Consider the following 19,328-nt stretch of genomic DNA (forward strand, 5'->3'; position numbering starts at 1 on the left):
GGAAATTTTTTTTGGTGTTGAACAAAATCGGTTGCTATAATATAGTATAGTATAGTATATAGATAATAAGTATCTCTGTTTTCTGAATATATAATATAGTATAGATATAGGCTATATTATTTATTTTAATATTATATGTTTTCCTTGACATAGGCTATAGATATAGGATATATTATCTGTTTTCCTTGACATAGGCTATATTATTTGTTTTAATATTTACAACTGTTTTGAAGGTGTTGGTTGATTAGTTTTACCAAGAATGGAGAAAGAATGAATGTCAAAGGATAGACTATCACATGAATATGAATTTGGAGTAGAGTCTTTCTTGCAATTTGCAATGAAAAACGCAAAGGATCCTGACACAATATGTTGCCCATGTGCAAAATGTGGTAATCTAAAGAAGACAAATTTAGAAACTATACGGGCACATATGTATTCTAATGGTATAGATTTGACTTATCATACATGGATATGGCATGGGGAAAGATCTACGATAGGGAACTCAATGAATGGTAGTGATCAAGTAGGGCAAGATGGACAAAAATCTTTTGCTCAGGAACCGATAGATATGGTACATGATGCATATGATAGTTATGCTGGGAATCCAACTCAATTCAATAAGCTGCTTGAAGATGCAGAGAAATCTTTGTATCCTGGATGCATTAAATTTACGAAGTTATCTGCACTTGTGAAATTATTCAACTTGAAGGCAAAATATAGTTGGAGTGATAAAAGTTTCACTGACCTACTCAGTTTGTTAGGAGAAATTCTTCCAGATGACAATGAATTACCTTTATCTTTATACGATGCGAAGAGAAGCTTGTGTACATTAGGGATGAATTACGTGAAAATTCGTGCTTGCCCTAATGATTGTATCTTATACCGAAAGAAGTATGCCAATTTGACCAGTTGCCCTACTTGCGGGATTTCAAGGTGGAAGTTGGGCCAAAAAAATACGGTAAGGGAAGGAGTGTCTGCAAAGATCCTGTGGTACTTCCCACCTATTCTTAGATTTCAAAGAATGTTTCGGAACAAGGAGATATCGAAGGATTTGACATGGCATGCTGATAAAAGACTTCGTGATGACTACTTACGTCATCCAGCCGATGCGCCATCTTGGAAATTAGTTGATCGCAAGTGGCCTGGGTTTGCTAATGAGTCAAGAAATCTTAGATTGGCCATATCAGCTGACGGGATCAATCCCCATGGTTTGATGAGTTCTGCATACAGTTGTTGGCCAGTTTTAATGATCACTTACAATCTTCCTCCATGGTTGTGTATGAAGAGAAAATTTATGATGCTCACTTTGTTGATTTCTGGTCCCAAACAACCAGGAAATGATATTGATGTTTACTTAGCACCTCTAATTGATGACTTAAAATGCTTATGGGATACAGGCGTTGAAACATATGATGCATATCGACAATAAACTTTCTCACTTAGAGCTGTATTACTATGGACGATCAATGACTTTCCTGCATATGGGAACCTGTCAGGATGTGTTGTGAAAGGATATCATTCATGTCCTATTTGTGGTGAAGAAACCTATTCAACAAGATTGAAGCATAGTAAGAAAATGTCATATACAGGCCATAGAAGGTTTCTACCTGCAACTCATCCTTATCGACGGCAAAGAAAGGCATTTAACGGGAACCAAGAGTTCAACCCCGCTCCAAAACCATTGAGTGGCCATGAAGTTTTGGAAAGAGTTGAAAGAATTAATTGTCGCTGGGGAAAAAGTATTGGGATCCTTAAGTCGAGCAAGGATAATGTCAAATCTTGCTGGAAAAAGAGATCAATATTCTTTGAACTTGAGTATTGGGAACATCTACATGTTCGACATGTTCTTGATGTGATGCACATTGAAAAAAATGTATGTGAAAGTCTCATTGGCACGTTACTTGACATTCTTGGAAAAACAAAGGATGGAGTAGCCGCGAGATTGGACCTTGTGGAAATGAATGTGCGGACAGATTTAGCACCAAATATGGGGGAGAAGAGAACGTATTTGCCAGCAGCATGTTATACACTTAGTAAGGACGAGAAAAGAAAGATTTTGAATACTTTGGGTGGAATACAAGTCCCTACATGTTACTCATCCAATGTTAGAAACCTTGTATCGATGAAGGAATTGAGACTTGTTGGCCTTAAGTCACACGATTACCACACTTTAATACAACAATTGCTTCCTAGTGGCCATCCGTGGTGTCTTGCCCAAACATGTCAGAGACACTATCACTCGATTGTGTTTTTTCTTCAATGTGTTATGTAATAAAGTGATAGATGTGTCAAAGTTGGATGAAATGCAAAGAGAGATTGTGACGATATTGTGTTTACTTGAAAAGTATTTTCCACCTTCATTTTTTGATATAATGATTCATCTTACTATTCATCTTGTGCGGGAGGTGAAATTGTGTGGACCGGTTTGGTATAGGTACATGTATCCGTTTGAAAGATACATGAAGATTTTGAAAGGTTATGCGCGAAATCGCAATCGACCTGAAGGTTGTATAGCTGAATGTTATATTGCTGAAGAGGCTATTGAATTTTGCTCAGACTATCTGTCTAGTGTGCACACAATTGGGATCCCATCAAGTCATCGACAAATAGAACTTACGAAGCCTTTATCTGGTGCAGTAGTGCACTCTGCTTGTCACGATGAGTTGCAGCAAGCACATCGTTATGTGTTGGCAAATAATGTTGAGATTGATATTTATATCAAGTAATTTCTCCAAATTAATAATACTTTCATGCGCTTTGCTTACATTCTATTTGTTTATTTATTTTTAATAATAATTTAATTAGGGAACACATGGAGTATTTGATCGCCAGATTTTCTACTAGGGCTAAGTCCAAGAAGTGGTTACAAGATGAGCATAATCGAACGTTTATTATTTGGTTGCGTGATCGTGTAAGTTCCTTATGTATTACGTATTTACATACATTCTTTGATTCGATTTACGCAAGACAAATAATTTATCACATACAAAAATATAGGTTGCACATGTTGTTGACCATTCAACACATCAAGTATCCGAAAGATTGAAGTGGATATCGCGCGGACCTAGCAAGCAAGTCTTAAAGTACTCTGGTTATTTGATTGATGGGGTTAGCTACGCAACAAAAGAGCAGTGATGATGTACGAGTTGTTCAGAACTCTGGAGTTAGCTTAGTCGCAAAGACAATGCAAGTTGCTAGTGCAAAGGATAAAAATCCTATCGTCACAGATATGATTTTTTATGGAGTTATAGAGGAAATATGGTTACTTGATTACCACAAATTTCAAATTCCAATGTTTAAATGTAAATGGGTGGAGAATAATGGTGGTATTTTCATAGATGATCTTGGGTTCACGTTGGTAAACCTCAATAGAATTGGATTCAAATCTGACTCTTTCATCTTGGCTAGTCAAGCAAAGCAAGTATTTTACATTGAAGATCCTGAAAATCCTTTATGGAGTGTTGTACTTGCAACACCAAGTAGAGAGTATTTTGAATACATAAAGGGTGACGAGTGTGAAGACACTATTCTCCACTATCAATGTTTTAGCAGAGGGTTGCCATCAATGGATGTTGACGGAGCAGATGATAATGAACCACCATGCGTTCGTGAAGACTGTGATGGGACTTGGGTTAACAATATTTAACTAATGATTTGTTATCTTGCTTTTGACTAATGATTTGTTATCTTGCTTTCGACAATTGACTTGTTACCTTGATTTTGACTAATGATTTTTTATCTTGTCTTCGTTTTTATCGTGGTGTTGTGGGTTCTGAATTTGTTGTTTGGTCATCAATTGATTGTTTAATTATAAACATATGTTCAATATATTATATGTTGAAATTGTTCCTTTAGTGTTGCAACATAAAAGTTGCATAGATTTGTTGTGGAACAGTGGTGCGATGTGTTTTCGAAGTTCTCAATGTTGTAGTTTCCATAGCAAGCATATTATTTTTCAAAATTATGCCCGTAAATTTTGCCTATAAATTATGTTGCATATATCAATTGTTAAGTCCAAATTTTTTTGTGAACAGATTTGTGGACTCAATGGCATCCAATACCAACTTTGAAATAGGTTCTCCTGGTGATGACATGGTTGGAAACAATAAGAGATTAAGACAACATGCAAGTATTGGGAAAGGTAAAGAAAAAATTACGTCTGTTGGCACGAGAGAGAGCTTGGAATGCAACACAAATTTGGAATCAACAGATACCGACACCACAAGAAATTCTAGTGGTCGGACACATATGGATAAGCTTGCTAGACAAAGGGTTCAAGGAATCAGAAAGGATGTTACATTCAACGAACTGGGACAACCAATAGGAGAAGCTGCTGTTGAAATGCAAAGTTATGTTGGCGTACTTTCTCGAGAAAAGATTAAGATTAGTTACAAAAATTGGAAGCGTGTTCCAAGTGATGTTAAAGAATTGATATGGGAATCGGTTAATGTAAGTAAGTTGTCATGTTTTTACAGCTATAATATTTATATTATATGGTATATTTAATGTTGTTAGTTTATCTTTTGAACTTATTTCCAATTTTTTATTTACAGTTGATGTACAATGTTGACACAACATGGAAGAAGGGCTGTTTGAAATCAGCAAATAACAAGTGGCGTCAATACAAAACTCATCTACTCGAACATTCATTTTTAGCAAGCTTGACAAGCCAGAGGAGTTGAACGAGCCACCTACTGGCTATGGAATTAGCAAAAATGATTGGAGTTATTTTGTCATCAGTCGCATGTCCGACGACTTCATTGTAAGATTCTTAATTTATTCTTTCAAAATCAGTCTACCATAATTCATTATTTATATTGAAATTTGATTGTGGAATTTCTGAAATAACTAGAGACAAAGTGATCAACAAAAAGAGAGAAGAAAGTAAAATATATACCCTCATAGGCTTGCACGTAAAGGATATGCACGCTTTGCCGAAGAAATAGTAAGTCAACCAATTGATAATTGTGGTGTCCTCTCTTCTCTGTAGCGATTGGTTAGATTACGGATTTACAATTGTCTGTAGTTAATTTTATTTTTTGATGTTCTTAATCTCTTTGTTTTATCTGGGGTTTTTTTATTTTGATATTCTCTGGACTTTGATAAGTTACTAATTTCTTGTTGTAGGCTGATGAACTATGTGATGATGATGAGATCGATAGAGCTATTATTTGGAAGAAAGGACGACTTAACAAAGAAGGGAGCTTCGAGGGCGAGGATTTGATGAAAACAGTGGATAAGATTGTAAGAAAAATGAAAATAAGTCAACCAATAATTTTATTGCAACTGTACTCATTCAATAAAAAAAATGTTTTCAATATTACAGGATGCTTATATACAAGAAAAACGGGAGGGTAAGCTGAAAATTGAAGGGCCAAAAGATGGTATACTTACAAAAGCACTTGAGACTGAAGAACATGCTGGGCGTGTGAGAGGTATTGGAGGTCATATCACTCCAACGATCTACTTCAATGTTGGTAGAAACTGGAAGTGTTCTGATGTTGCGAAAGATGTAATCACTGAACACAAAAGGGAGTTGATGGAAGTAAAGAAGAAAATTTCATAACAAGATGCACGTATCAAAAAACTTGAAGCAATTGTTTATAATAGTGGTGTATGTGACATGTCGATCGATGACAAAGGCAGTTGCTCAGTGAAGTTAAATCAAATGAATGAAAGCGACATGAAACATGATGATGTGGAGTTGCAAGTCGTTAGCAAATTTGGTGTTTTACAGGTATGACAGTAGCTATAGGTAAAGTAATTACAACATAACATAGAGTAAGTAAAAGTTATCGAAATGCCTATTTTGATTTTAGGGTGAACAAGTTGCATTGACTTTGGAAGGTAGCAGAAATATTGTTGCATATGGTACAGTTGTCTGTGTCAAAGGAGAAGATAAATTGATCCATGGGTGTTCCGTTACCCCCATTATTGCATACGGGTTTCCATTGATGAAGCAGTGGACAAATCAACACCTTTGCCAGTTCCGATTCCTAGTGAATGTGAAACTATTGGTGATGCCGTAGGAACACTTGTGGCTTGGCCAGAACACTTGACATTGAAGTCCAATGAGGTACATGTGATATTCGATTGAAAATTAAATTGACTAAAAAGTTTATTATTAACTCTATCTAACATGTTTACATTTGCAATTACAAAAAATGTCGAAAGGAAGATAATTGAACAGTCAATGAAGAAAAATCATTTGTCAGCAAGTGTCCCAAGATCATTACATATGCTGTATTGTTATAGTAAGCGTGCTCTTCAAGAAGGAAGATACATATCAATGATTTTAGATCGTGATGTATTTGGCAATGATTACAAACTTATTCTGCACATTGACGACATCATTCCTTTGTATCATTTGAACCCAATTTCGGCGAATTGTGTAGTTGGCTACATATGGTAAGTGATTTGTTCTGAGTTATATGAGCAATTTATTTTGCCAAAATACATTATTGTTTTGTATGCTACTTATGTTTTAAATGCCAGGCATCTTTACAAAAACCTATTGAAAGATAAAAAGATGGAAAAATTCAGATTTGTCAATCCACATAGCATTTCATATGTGTCAAAAAATACACAAGACAAACAGGTAAGCTTGAAAGGATGAACCACAATGCAAGTGTTTTAGCAGATAGGCTCAGTGGTGCATCAGTGGATCAATTAGTTTTTGTGCCGTATAATGTCGGGTGAGTAAGAATTGCAATATCACTTTCAATCGCTTCATTTTCACAATTTATTGCATTTTATGCACTGATTATGCGTTTGTGCGTAGTTTTCATTGGATCCTCGTTGTCATTGAACCTTACAAGGAGGTTATTTATTTGTTGGATTCCATGTATCATCGCATTCGCGATGAGGACTGGAAATATGTAGTGGAAATGTGAGTTAATATTCTTTTTTTATTAAAGAAATTAATTTAGTCAATAAAAAACTCATATATTAATTATTGTTAATGTATGGAGGGCCTTGAGATTGTTTAATTCAAACAAGGGAAGGAAATGCAGGAAAAATGCTTTGTGGGAAGTGGTAAAGGTATGTGTAATTATGTTAAACAGTAACTTTAATGCTTATATTTTTAATTAACAATTTGTTTCTAATTACCATAGGCTCCTCGACAACCAGATGCAAAACAATGCGGTTATTATGTGATGAGATTTATGAGACAAATTATTGAAGAAATTGCAACTATCGAAAGAGATTCACTACGATTAATAGTAAAATTATATTGCTTCTTTGAAAATTTACATTATCGATTTCAACATTTTGAAAATTCAGTAATGATTGTTTTTTTAGTAACATAAGATGTATGTGTATTCACAGTTCACAAAATCGGAGTACTCTCGGGAAGAAATCGATGAGGTGCGTTCTGAGTTGGCAAAATGTATACATGATCATATTTATGAGTAGGTATGGAACGCTTCCCTCCATAATTTTATGTTTCTCTTTTCATTTCACAATTGTTTGATATCAGTAAATGAACATTCGCAAAGTTTCAAAAGTATAAATCCTCCATTTCCAGGGAATTGCTACTGTTGCGCTATTGAGACATTTCAGATATTTTTGTTGGTAAGTACTAAATAAATACATCTTCAGTCATTTGCCGAGGACATACCCCGTGTATTTGTATATATGGTGTGATACTTGATTGATTGATTTTATTTGGAATGATCGAGCTTGGCCGGCTCTGCATGCGATTTTGTTTTACGTTTGAATCGATGGACTTAATTTTCGAGTATACAGTTGTTATGTTGTTTTGATTTTTTTCGGGATGTCCTATTTACGGGGAGGTCATGCCGAAATTTCTGGAGAACTAAAACAAAATATTTGTACCATTATTAAATCCTTATTTATGTTCCTGGATGAAAACCTAACCAAATATGTCTGATATATCCCTTTTGATGATGACTTGATGATTTCCCCTTGGGAACTGTATGGTGTCATTTTAGTTTCCACATGTACTTATTGACGTAAATTTGTAGATATGCCAACCTAAATGATATTGTGTGAAAGGCGTGAATTTTATCATTAGAAACAAAGGCATGCATTCTATAATTTTATTCTTCAAAGCTCTTATTTATTGAAAATATGTTAGGTTTGGCGTTGTTTTCGCTAGCAACGGCGAAATAGTGCATGGAAATCTATGTGTTTTTGTTTTTGCATCTGGTGTTTTTTTTGGTTTTTGAGCTCAGCTAAATATTTGAAAAATATAACCATGGTTTTTGTTTTTCAAAACAGGATAGGTTCGAAATGATAAACACTTTGCAGCTTCGAAAGAAGGAGAAAGAAAGCTTCAAAAAAATATGCACATCTAGTGTTTTTGGTGTTGTAAGACTTATTTTGGATCAAATATTATGGATTATGGTACGTGGATGTGGGCACCATTTATGTTTTACTTTTGAGCTTAATTGTTTTAGGATGATTGTATGCTTTTATATTTTATTAGTTCTAATTGCAGGATTTTTTAATTTGTGTTTTTATATAATTATTAATTAATTTGTTCATTGTATATAAAATGTGAAAGACAACGGTTTTTAAAAAATTAACGGCAACGGTTATAAAATGACGCAAAACTGATTTGTAATCAAGGTCGAAGACGACGGTTTTCATTTGTTCTTAAAATAACTTACAACAACGGTTTCTATTCGTTGCGTAAATGTTGTTATAAACAACAAACAACAACGTTTTTTCTACATTTTTAAAATGTTGTCGTAACTTCGTAACAACAACGTTTTTAATTTGCATCGAAAAGGTTGTCGTAGTTGATATAACACAACGGTTTTGAAGCGTTGTAAAAGCGTTGTCGTAGCTAACATTACACAACATTTTAAAAACGTTGCAAAACCGTTGTTTTTGTTATATAAGACAACGGTTTATATCCGTTGTTGTTGACCAGAGTTTTTAACAACAGTGCTTACAACATCAGTTTTTCACCCTAAAAGACAACGGATAAAATCCGTTGTGTTTTAGCGTTTTTCTTCTAGTGATTCCTCAATTAACTCAAGAATCAATATTCTAATTTCCTTTAAAAGATTAATTACAAGGTTGATTAATAGAAATTATATTCGGTCCTCACAAACTAACACCAACTTTCTTCAAAAAATTTATACTATATATTTATAGTTAACAAACATCTAAATGTTAACGTAATGTTTGAAACTTATAGTAATTTCTATTTCTCAATCTTTTGAAAAGAATTAGTAAATGGATATTTTTTCCATGTGGTATTAAATATAAAAATTTTAAAAAGGTACTCCCATACACTTTTTTAAGATTAGATTTTCAGTGTTCGATCTGTGAACATGAAATTGATACTCGATCATGTTTTTTTTAACAAAGTATTATCCTTAGATATGATCTTTAGCAGCTAATTCTAAAGAACTCATAAGTCACGACTTTGCAATAAGATTTAATTAAAAACTGTTTTCCAGACAAAGCAAATCCTCGTATTTGTTGCGGTGCTCTTACAACTCCGTACGTACAGAACAAACTCTGCACGTATTTCAGCTCATGACACAGAAATGAGAAAACCAAAAGTGATACTCACGGGAAATTTAGGGTCCGCTCCCAGCAAGTGTCACTAGTACAGACGCAGGGTTTTGAAATGATCCTGAGCCTGAAATCACGAAAAAGATCGTTAAGAGGGGGCCAGGAGGGTGTCCTGGCGTAGCCCCTCCGACGCTCAAGTCAGTGACTGAGGATATAAGGGGGAGCAGCTAAGGGTGCTGCTGAAAACAATCTAGTGAATGAAATATCGTACGCTCAAACCTGGTATTTATAGGAAAATACCTGGGCTTGTCATGGGCCCTTCACCTGTGGGCTACCTGTGGGCCTTAGATAGGGGCCGGGGGTTTGGGCCAGATCTTGATGGGCTCATCCATGGAGTATCACCAGTCTCCCCCTCCCGAGTCGAACTGAATCGTAGGTTCAAAGTTCGACTAATGGTGTTGTCCTTGGTTCGTCGGCGATGAGGATGTATCGTACCAGAAAAAATTAATTTCGTTTGCCGTTAACAAACGATGTTCACCGCTGCAAAAATTACGGGGATCGACCTGCCCGGTCAGGTCGTGGGGGTGTGGGGGCAACGCCCCCAAAAGATTTTTTTTTTCTGCCGTCCTCCAGTCTCCAAAGATTTGGAAGCAAATCTAATAATAATCCTGCTCTGAAAGAAAAAGATATCAAATCAAATCACAATCTTGATAAGATTTGTGCTCCCCCTATAAATATAGGCTCCTTCCCCACTTCATTCTCGCTTCACCCCTACATAATTTTTCAATCACACTCACGCCCTGCTCACGCAACCCATCACCACACTCGGCCAGACGCCCATCACTCCAGCGCGCTCCCACCCTCTTCGACAGCTCACGCTCGAGCCACCGCCCAACTCCCTGCCTAGCCAACGCCTCGCCTCGCCACCTTGCCTATACCCCGTCCGCCCGAGCGCCCGAGCGCCACGCTCGCCTAGCCAACGCCTAGCCCCGAGTTCGCCTCCTTCCAAGCTCGCCCCTCGTCGAGCGCCCTGCCTACGCTCGCCCCGCCGGGTGCAACTCACCTTTCGCCTCGCCCAGCGCTTGAGCGCCCCGCCCAAGCCAGCTACACGCTCGCCCTGCCGAGGCACTCACCCGGCGTGCGTCTGCTCTTGCGCGCATCTCTCGCTTGAGTGCCCTGCCGAAGTGCTCGCCCCCTCGCGCATCACGCTCGCCCTGCTGCCCGAGCGTCTCGCTCGCTCCTGTCACGCTCGCCCGAGCGCCTCGCCCCTTCCGTGCACATACCCTGCCACGAGCTCGCCCGGCCGCACGCTCGCCCCTGCCACGAGCTCGCCAAGCCGCATGCTCGCCCCTGCTGCCCGAGCGTCTCGCTCGCTCCTGTCACGAGCTCGCCCCGCCGTGCCACACTCGCCCCTGCCACGAGCTCGCCCTTGCCACGAGCTCGCCCCGCCGTGCCACGCTCGCCCCTGCACCGAGCTCGCCCCGCCGTGCCACGCTCGCTCGAGCGCCGAGCGTCCCACGCTCGCCCAGCACCCGAGCACCCGCTCGCCCCTCGCCTGCCGCTCTCGCCCTCTCCAGCCGAGCGTCTGCCTGCCGCGCGCCCGAGCATCACACGCTCGCCCATCACCCGAGCACCAGCTCGCCCCGCACCCGAGCACCAGCTCGCCCCTCGCCCCTGCACGCCAGCCCTCACGCGCCGTAACGCACCTTGCTCAGCCATTCTTGCGATTCTATTGCTTTGAGTATTTTCCCCTGCCTCATCCGGGTCAGTTCTCTCCTCTTCCTGTTTGATTATCCTTAGCACTTATGTCTTCTTCCGATTCCGATTCCGATTCCGAGTCTAGTTCTTCGAGTGGTTCTGAGGGGTTTAGCGAGTCTAGCGAGTTCAGCAAGTCTAGCAGGTCTAGCAGGTCCAGCGAGTCTAGCCAGGGTAGGACTTCCCTAGATGATCCTGATTTTACCCTTGATCATTCTGAGGAGGAAGTCACCGCTCATAGTCGTCCGGGTAAGAAAGTTCGTCACGTGACCCAACAAATGAACATATCTGAGGCAGATAACTTATGGTATGGTCATTTGTCATCCCACATCCCTTCCGATAGCGAGCCAAAACTTAGAACTTTATGGCACATTCCTTCCTCCCACCAGATTATCATTCCTAGCCCAGAGGACCGGCCCTATTTAGCCCCTAAGGGCTATTATACCTTCTTTCAGCATCACTTTGATGCAGGTCTCCGTTTCCCTTTGTGCGATTTCTTCCAAGAATTAAGCAAGTACTACCAGGTGCATTTAGGTTTACTCACGCCCAATGCTTTCCGTTTGATAAGCTGTTTCGCTGTGTTATTCAGAGCTTTAGGCCTCCCTTTGAATTGCACCACTTTTTCCTACTTCTTAGTTTTGTCCAGGTCAAAAGATGGACCTTTCTATGTAACCTCCCGGTCTAGCCACAAACTGTTCGATGGGGCCCCCAGTCATGTGAAGGACTGGAAAAAATACTTCTTCTTTGTACAGCCACCCAAAGAATTGACTTGCTTTACCGATTGGTACCCTGTCTTCACTAAACCCAAACTTTCCAAGAGTTATAAGAAAGATGAGGAGTACCTGCAGATAATGAGTGTACTAGGAGATCGATGTTTTAACATTCCCAAACTTCTATCTGAGGATCTCCTATGTCATGCCGGGTTAAGTCCCGCTAAAATTAAGTTGAAGGAGAATGCTGGTAGATATTCTCATCTGTCCATACTTCTTGTTTTTCTTTTATTTATTATGTTACTTGATAAAATTCTCATTTGGTTCCTTGTCTCTGCTTGCAGGTACTAGAGTCATGAACGCCCTATTTCTCCGTGAACTTTCCAAGACAAAGGCCGGGGGTTCTTCATCAGCTTCCCAGAAATCCATTACCCCGGCAGTCACGATGGGCCCAAAGGGAGATTGTTTTGCTGCTGAGAAAAAGAAAACAGGTTCTTGTTCTACTACCGCGAAGAAGCCTGCTAGCTCCCCTAGCTCCCCTACTGCTGCGAAGAAGAAGAAGGCAGGCTCCTCCTCCTCCGCCTCAGAGTGAGCCTCCTCGCCACCTCCTCGCGCCAAGTCCCCTCCTCCGTCTGGTAAGAAAAATGCATCCACTGATCTTAGCCCGTCAGCCCCTCAGCATGGCAAGCGCAATATTTCTGAGATTTTTGTCGTATCGGTCTCTTCTCCAGAGGGGTCCGAGCCCGATGAGGGGCCTCCCCTCGCATCGGCGGTGCATCCTCTATACACTTCGGATTCGGCCATCGTGGGGCGGGGTCCTACTCCTCTAGCTCAGAAGATAATGTATCAGCTTCCTTCCGACGCCGATGCAGCGTTCATGGGTTCACTGGGGTGGTCAGACCTCCTCCGCCGGACATGCAGCAGTGTCATCGAGGTATACTTCTCCTTATAACCTTTAGATTGATGTTTAATATACATTTGATCTTCTTATCGTCTTTTCACCCTTGTCTACTTATGCAGGACATGATGTACGTCGGGGAGTTGACTGAGCGCGCTCACGCCGCTCGATCTGACTCTTGTCAAGAATTACGCGAGGTTCAGGCTCTCCGCGAACAGCTCCAGGCTACTATTGATGAGATGAAAGTGTCGCATGCCGAGGAGCTTTCGGAGTCCCAAGCTCAATTGTCGGAGTCCCAGATCCAGTGCGGCGAGCTCTCAAAACAGAAGCAGGAGTCTCAGCGGCTGATAGAGGATCAAGCTAAAGAGATCAAGAAGCTGAAGAAAGAATTAAAGAACTCACAGGCTGAGCTTAAAGACGCCAAGGCACGACATGTTGCAGAAGCCTCCTCCTTCAAAGAGGAATTTCTCAAATCCGAAGAATTTGTCGAGATCTGTGGCCCGAAAGCTTTTCACTACCTGGGGGTGGGTTTCGAGGGTGCAGTCGGCCTTTTCCATGCTCAGGGCTATCCTCCGCCAGGCGCCCCTACTGACTTTATCGACTTCGAGGGCTTCATATCGAGTCTCCCCCCCGATTCCTAGATTGAGCTCCTTTATTTATGTTATTTTCTGCATTGTTTTATTTTCCATAGGATTATGCGACTTTTGGGACGTTTACATTTGGTTATTTCCTTTTGCGCATTTTTGACATGTACGAACTCGTTTTATTTATGCAACCTTGAGTATTTTGCATTTGAATTTACTGCTTCTCACGAGTTTGTCTCTGATACTATTAACCTGTTAGGGCAAATAAAATCATCACCCTCTAACTCCTCTGCTAGATCATACCTTAGCAGAAAAATAAAAATCAACCACCTTCCCCTGCTAACTCCTCTGCTCGGTGTCAGGAAAATAGAAATTCACCATCTCCACCCTCTAACTCCTCTGCTAGGCGATGCCTTAGCAGGAAAATAGAAATCAACACCATCACCCTCTAACTCCTCTGCTAGGTGACACCTTAGCAGGAAAATAGAAATCAACACCATCACCCTCTAACTCCTCTGCTAGGTGACACCTTAGCAGGAAAATAAAAATCAACCACCTCCCCCCTCTAACTCCTCTGCTAGGTGACACCTTAGCAGGAAAATAGAAATTCACCATCTCCACCCTCTAACTCCTCTGCTAGGTGACACCTTAGCAGGAAAATAGAAATCAACATCATCACCCTCTAACTCCTCTGCTAGGTGACACCTTAGCAAGAAAATAGAAATCAACAACATCACCCTCTAACTCCTCTGCTAGGTCATACCTTAGCATGAAAATAGAAATCAACACCATCACCCTCTAACTCCTCTGCTAGGTGACACCTTAGCAGGAAAATAGAAATCAACACCATCACCTCTAACTCCTCTGCTAGGTGACACCTTAGCAGGAAAATAAAAATCAACACCATCACCCTCTAACTCCTCTGCTAGGTCATACCTTAGCAGGAAAATAAAAATCAACACCATCACCCTCTACTCCTCTACTAGGCGATACCTTAGCAGGAAAATAAAAATCACCCCCATCACCCTCTAACTCCTCTGCTAAGCCATACCTTAGCAGGAAAATAAAAATCAACACCATCACCCTCTACTCCTCTACTAGGCGATGTCTTAGCAGGAAAATAGAAATCAACACCATCACCTTCTACTCCTCTCCTAGGCGATGCCTTAGCAGGAAAATAGAAATCAACACCATCACCCTAACTCCTCTGCTAGGTGACACCTTAGCAGGAAAATAAAATCAACACCATCACCCTCTAACTCCTCTGCTAGGTCACCTTAGCAGGAAAATAAAATCAACACCATCACCCTCTACTCCTCTACTAGGCGATACCTTAGCAGGAAAAAAAAACACCATCACCCTCTAACTCCTCTGCTAGGTCATACCTTAGCAGGAAAATAAAATCAACACCATCCCCTCTACTCCTCTGCTAGGCGATTAGCAGGAAAATAGAAATCAACACCATCACCCTCTACTCCTCTACTAGGCGATGCCTTAGCAGGAAAATAAAATCAACACCATCACCCTCTAACTCCTCTGCTATGACCCTTAGCAGGAAAATAGAAATCAACACCATCACCTCTAACTCCTCTGCTAGGTGACACCTTAGCAGGAAAATAGAAATGTACCACCTCCACCCTCTGCTCCTCTACTAGGCGATGCCTTAGTAGGAAAATAGAAATTTTTCACGTTGCTCCTCTACTAAGCGATGCCTTCGTAGGAAAATAAAATTTTTCACGCTGCTCCTCTACTAGGCGATACCTTAGTAGGAAAATAAAATAATGTTACCACTCTCACGATACCACAGCATTCATGAACTAAAAGGAAGAACTTGATTTTATTGAATTCCGATGGATTACACAAGAAAATTCAGGAAATAAAATACATCAATGACAGAATCAAGAATAATACTTCCTAAGGTGATAAGCATTCCAAGGCCTCTTCAAAGCTTTGCCTTGCGCATTCTCTAAGTAATAGGCTCCAGAGCTCAACCTCTCGACCACCTTGAAGGGACCCTCCCACTTTGGGTCCAATTTTTCCCTCTGCTCTTCTGGCACCTTCCTCAGGACCAAATCACCCACCTGAAAGTTTTTTTGCACGACTCTTCGATTATAAGACTGTGCAATACGGTTCTTATAAGCTTCCAATTGAATGTTGGCAGCCTCTCTCTTTCCTTCCAAAAGATCAAGGTCAGTAGCGCGTCTCGCACAATTGTCCTCGTCATAAAACATCACCCTTGCCGATTCCAACCCGATCTCAGCCGGGAGCACTGCTTCATTACCGTAGACCAAACTGAAAGGAGTTTCTTTGGTTCCATCTCTCGGAGTGGTTCGGTATGCCCATAAGACACTTGGTAGCTCATCCACCCAATTGCCTTTGGCTTTGCCCAGTCGAACTTTCAGACCCTGTACCAGCGTCCGATTAGTCACCTCCGCCTGGCCATTACTCTGCGGGTAAGCTACAGAGGTAAAGACTTGTTGGATCTTCATCTCTTTACACCAAGCTTCGATTTTGGCCCCTTGGAACTGTCTCCCATTATCGGATATCAGCCTCCTAGGTACCCCGTACCTGCATACTATACTCTTCCACAAGAATTTCAGGACGTCGTTCTCAGTGATTCTGGCCAAAGGCTCTGCTTCCACCCACTTTGAAAAATAATCAACTGCTACCAGTAGGAATTTTTTCTGAGCAGGAGCTATAGGAAAAGGTCCCACGATATCCATTCCCCACTGGTCAAAGGGATAGGCGGCCGTGACAACCTTCATCATCGCGGCCGGCCGGTGATTCAACCGCGCATGACGTTGACAACTATCACAAGACATTACCAACTCTTGATCATCATGCAGCACTGAGGGCCAAGAATAACCGGCGAGCAGTACTTTCCTCGCCAAGGCATATGCCCCCAAGTGATTTCCACAACATCCCTCATGAACTTCTCGGAGCACATAATCAGCCTCTTGGTAACTCAAACACCGAAGAAGCGGCCCTGCAAAAGATGTTCTAAACATCACTTCCCCAATCATTACATAACGCGAGCATTTCATCTTCAACTTACGAACTTCACGAGGGTTATCAGGAAGCTTTCCCTCTTTCAGGTAATCAATTATGTCAGTCCTCCAATCCTCTTCTCCATGGTCAACTGCAGGTGAACTCGTGTGAGGTTCCCATCGTTCCAGCCATTTTGTCTAGAGTGTCTGCCTTTTCATTTTCTTTCCTGAGAATCTGTTCAAATGTAATCTCTGTGAATTTCTCTCTGATTCTGTCCACTTCTCGAGCATACTCAATAAGCTTCTCATCTTTCACATCATACATCCCCTTCATCTGTTGCGCTACCAACTGTGAGTCAGAAAAAATAAGTACCCGGGTAGCTCCCACATTTATGGCTGCTCGAAGTCCTGCCAACACAGCCTCATACTCTGCCCCATTATTGGATGCTCGAAAGTCCAACCTTACAGCCAACTTCACTTCTTCCCCAGCTGGTGAAATCAGTACTACTCCCACCCCACTTCCGTCCTTCGACGAGGAACCATCCACATACACCTTCCAAGGGTCCTCATTCTCCTGATGTACAGTTTCAGCCAAAAAATCGGCTAACGCTTGTGCTTTAATAGCTGTTCTCGGCTCATACTGGATGTCATATTCTCCCAACTCCGTAGTCCACTTAACCAGGCGGCCGGACATATCAGAATGAGTGAGAATTCTGCCTAATGGACTGTTAGTGAGCACCACAATCGGATGAGATAAGAAGTAAGGCCTCAAGCGTCTGGCTGTCATTACCAACGCCAAAGCCAATTTTTCCAACCCCGAGTATCGGATCTCTGCCCCCTTGAGTGCATGCGAAACATAGTACACCGGCTGTTGAACTGATCCATCAAGCTTGACAAGGACCAAACTCACGGCCCCTTCAGTGGCAGATAAATATACCCACAAAGGCTCCCCTGCTGCCGGTTTGGCTAGAACAGGAAGCTCGGCAAGGTACTCCTTCAGTTCTGTGAAAGCCTTCTCGCAATCCGGCTCCCACTCAAATTTTTTCGCCTTTCGCAGGGTCCGGAAAAAAGGTAAACTTCTATGGGCGGATCTCGAGATAAAACGTGCCAGCGCAGCAATCCTCCCTGCCAACTGCTGAACATCTTTGGGCCCCTGAGGAGAGACCATATTTTGGATAGCTTGAACTTTCTCAGGGTTAGCCTCAATTCCCCTCTCCGTCACCATATAACCCAGAAACTTCCCACTCTTCACCCAAATATACACTTCTGAGGGTTCAACTTCAGCCCATAGGACCTAAGGGTGGAAAAGGTCTCCACTAAGTCAGGTATGAGCAGGGCTGAATCCTTAGACTTTACCATGATGTCATCACATACACTTCCACATTCCTCCCCACCTGCTTAGAAAAGACTTTATCCATCAACCGCTGATATGTGGCTCCGACATTTTTTAGTCCGAAGGGCATGACCACGTAACAGAAAGTTCCTTAAGAGGTGATGAAACTTACTTTACCTTGATCCTCCACGGCCAAGGGGATTTGATGGTACCCCTGATAAGCGTCCAGCATGCACAAATACTGGTGTCCGGCTGTGGAGTCCACCAACTGATCTATCCGCGGCAAGGGATAACAATCTTTAGGACATGCCTTGTTGAGATCTCTGAAGTCCACACACATCCTCCATTTTCCTGAACTTTTCGGAACAAGAACGACATTCGAGAGCCAAGTAGGAAATTGTACCTCTCGAATGTGCCCAGCACTGAGCAACTCTCCCACCTCCTTTTTTATAACTATATCTTTCTCGGGCCCGAAGTGTCTTTTCTTCTGCTTCACGGGACGAGAATTCGGCAAGATGTTTAACCGATGTTCTGCTACATCTGGACTCGTCCCTGTGAGCTCTTGGGCTGACCAAGCGAACCTGTTGAGATTAGCTTGTAAACAAGTAATAAGTTTTTCCCTTACCTCTGGGTCAAGGTCAGGGGCTATTCTTAGAGTTTTCTATTCAGGCCCCAATGTCACGATCTCCGGCTTCTCATCCATCACCTCATGAACCTCCCTCCTTACCACGGGCAACCCGCTTCGCCCCCTTCTAATCATATTGACCTCCACACGTGCCCTCTTCCCCTCTTCTTTCACTATCCCCTCATAACACCGACGAGCGACTTTCTGGTCCCCACATAAGACTCCAACCTCCCTCCCCACAGGAAACTTCAACTTCTGATGATACGTGGACGCTACAGCTCTGAAATCCTTTAGGGCTGGTCGCCCCAGAATTCCATTGTAAGCGGATGGGGTCTCCACCACAGTAAATGTCGTCATCTTGGTCACCCGCCGAGGCTCATGCCCCAAAGATAAAGGAAGGACAATTTGACCCAGCGGCGGGATGGCATGTCCTGCGAACCCATATAGAGGAGTGGAGATTGGCTCAAACTCAAATCCTTCCACCTTCATCTGATCCAGAGTACTCTTGAACAGGATATTAACAGAGCTTCCATTATCAATAAAGATTCGTGCCACATCATAATTGGCAATGGTGGTCGTCACCACCAAGGCATCGTTATGAGGAGCCACAATGCCTCGGAGATCCTCTGGCCCAAAACTGATGACAGGATCATGGGGTAAGTTCGCACTCCTCGATATTTCAAAATTCTCCAACCTCCTCCCATGCGCCTTCCGCGCTCGCCCGGAATCCCCATCAGTAGCACCCCCCGAGATCATATGAATCATTCCTCTCGTCGGGTGATTATCCTCATTCGTTCTCCTCCTCGGTTCAGCGGGCTCCCGAGGGACATCCTGACCTCGACCCTCTCTCCTCGGCTCTTCGATCCTCGGATGTATCCATGGAGGGCCTCGACCCCGCCTAGAAGACGGGCGAGATCTCAGCTCACTCCCGGACGAGGACC

General features: G+C 42.1%; 2 protein-coding genes across 2 annotated transcripts; both read left to right on the forward strand.

Moving 5' to 3' along the window:
* Positions 1–230: 230 nt before the first annotated feature.
* LOC142519558 (uncharacterized) lies at positions 231–2,685 on the forward strand. The gene is made up of 2 exons (XM_075622607.1): positions 231–2,423; positions 2,476–2,685. Exon 1 carries the CDS (start codon positions 275–277, stop codon positions 1,427–1,429), a length of 1,155 nt encoding a protein of 384 aa, XP_075478722.1. The 5' UTR covers positions 231–274; the 3' UTR covers positions 1,430–2,423; positions 2,476–2,685.
* Positions 2,686–4,090: 1,405 nt separating this feature from the next.
* LOC142519567 (uncharacterized) lies at positions 4,091–8,393 on the forward strand. Its single transcript, XM_075622612.1, has 13 exons — positions 4,091–4,449; positions 4,554–4,762; positions 4,853–4,945; positions 5,128–5,244; positions 5,327–5,737; positions 5,820–6,408; positions 6,496–6,695; positions 6,782–6,889; positions 6,972–7,041; positions 7,116–7,223; positions 7,330–7,416; positions 7,529–7,575; positions 8,245–8,393. The coding sequence occupies exons 7-11, from the start codon at positions 6,613–6,615 to the stop codon at positions 7,414–7,416; spliced, it is 456 nt and encodes a 151-aa protein (XP_075478727.1). The 5' UTR covers positions 4,091–4,449; positions 4,554–4,762; positions 4,853–4,945; positions 5,128–5,244; positions 5,327–5,737; positions 5,820–6,408; positions 6,496–6,612; the 3' UTR covers positions 7,529–7,575; positions 8,245–8,393.
* Positions 8,394–19,328: the final 10,935 nt, after the last annotated feature.

Source organism: Primulina tabacum, chromosome 1, assembly GCF_025594145.1.
Source record: "Primulina tabacum isolate GXHZ01 chromosome 1, ASM2559414v2, whole genome shotgun sequence".
Lineage (NCBI taxonomy): Eukaryota > Viridiplantae > Streptophyta > Magnoliopsida > Lamiales > Gesneriaceae > Primulina > Primulina tabacum.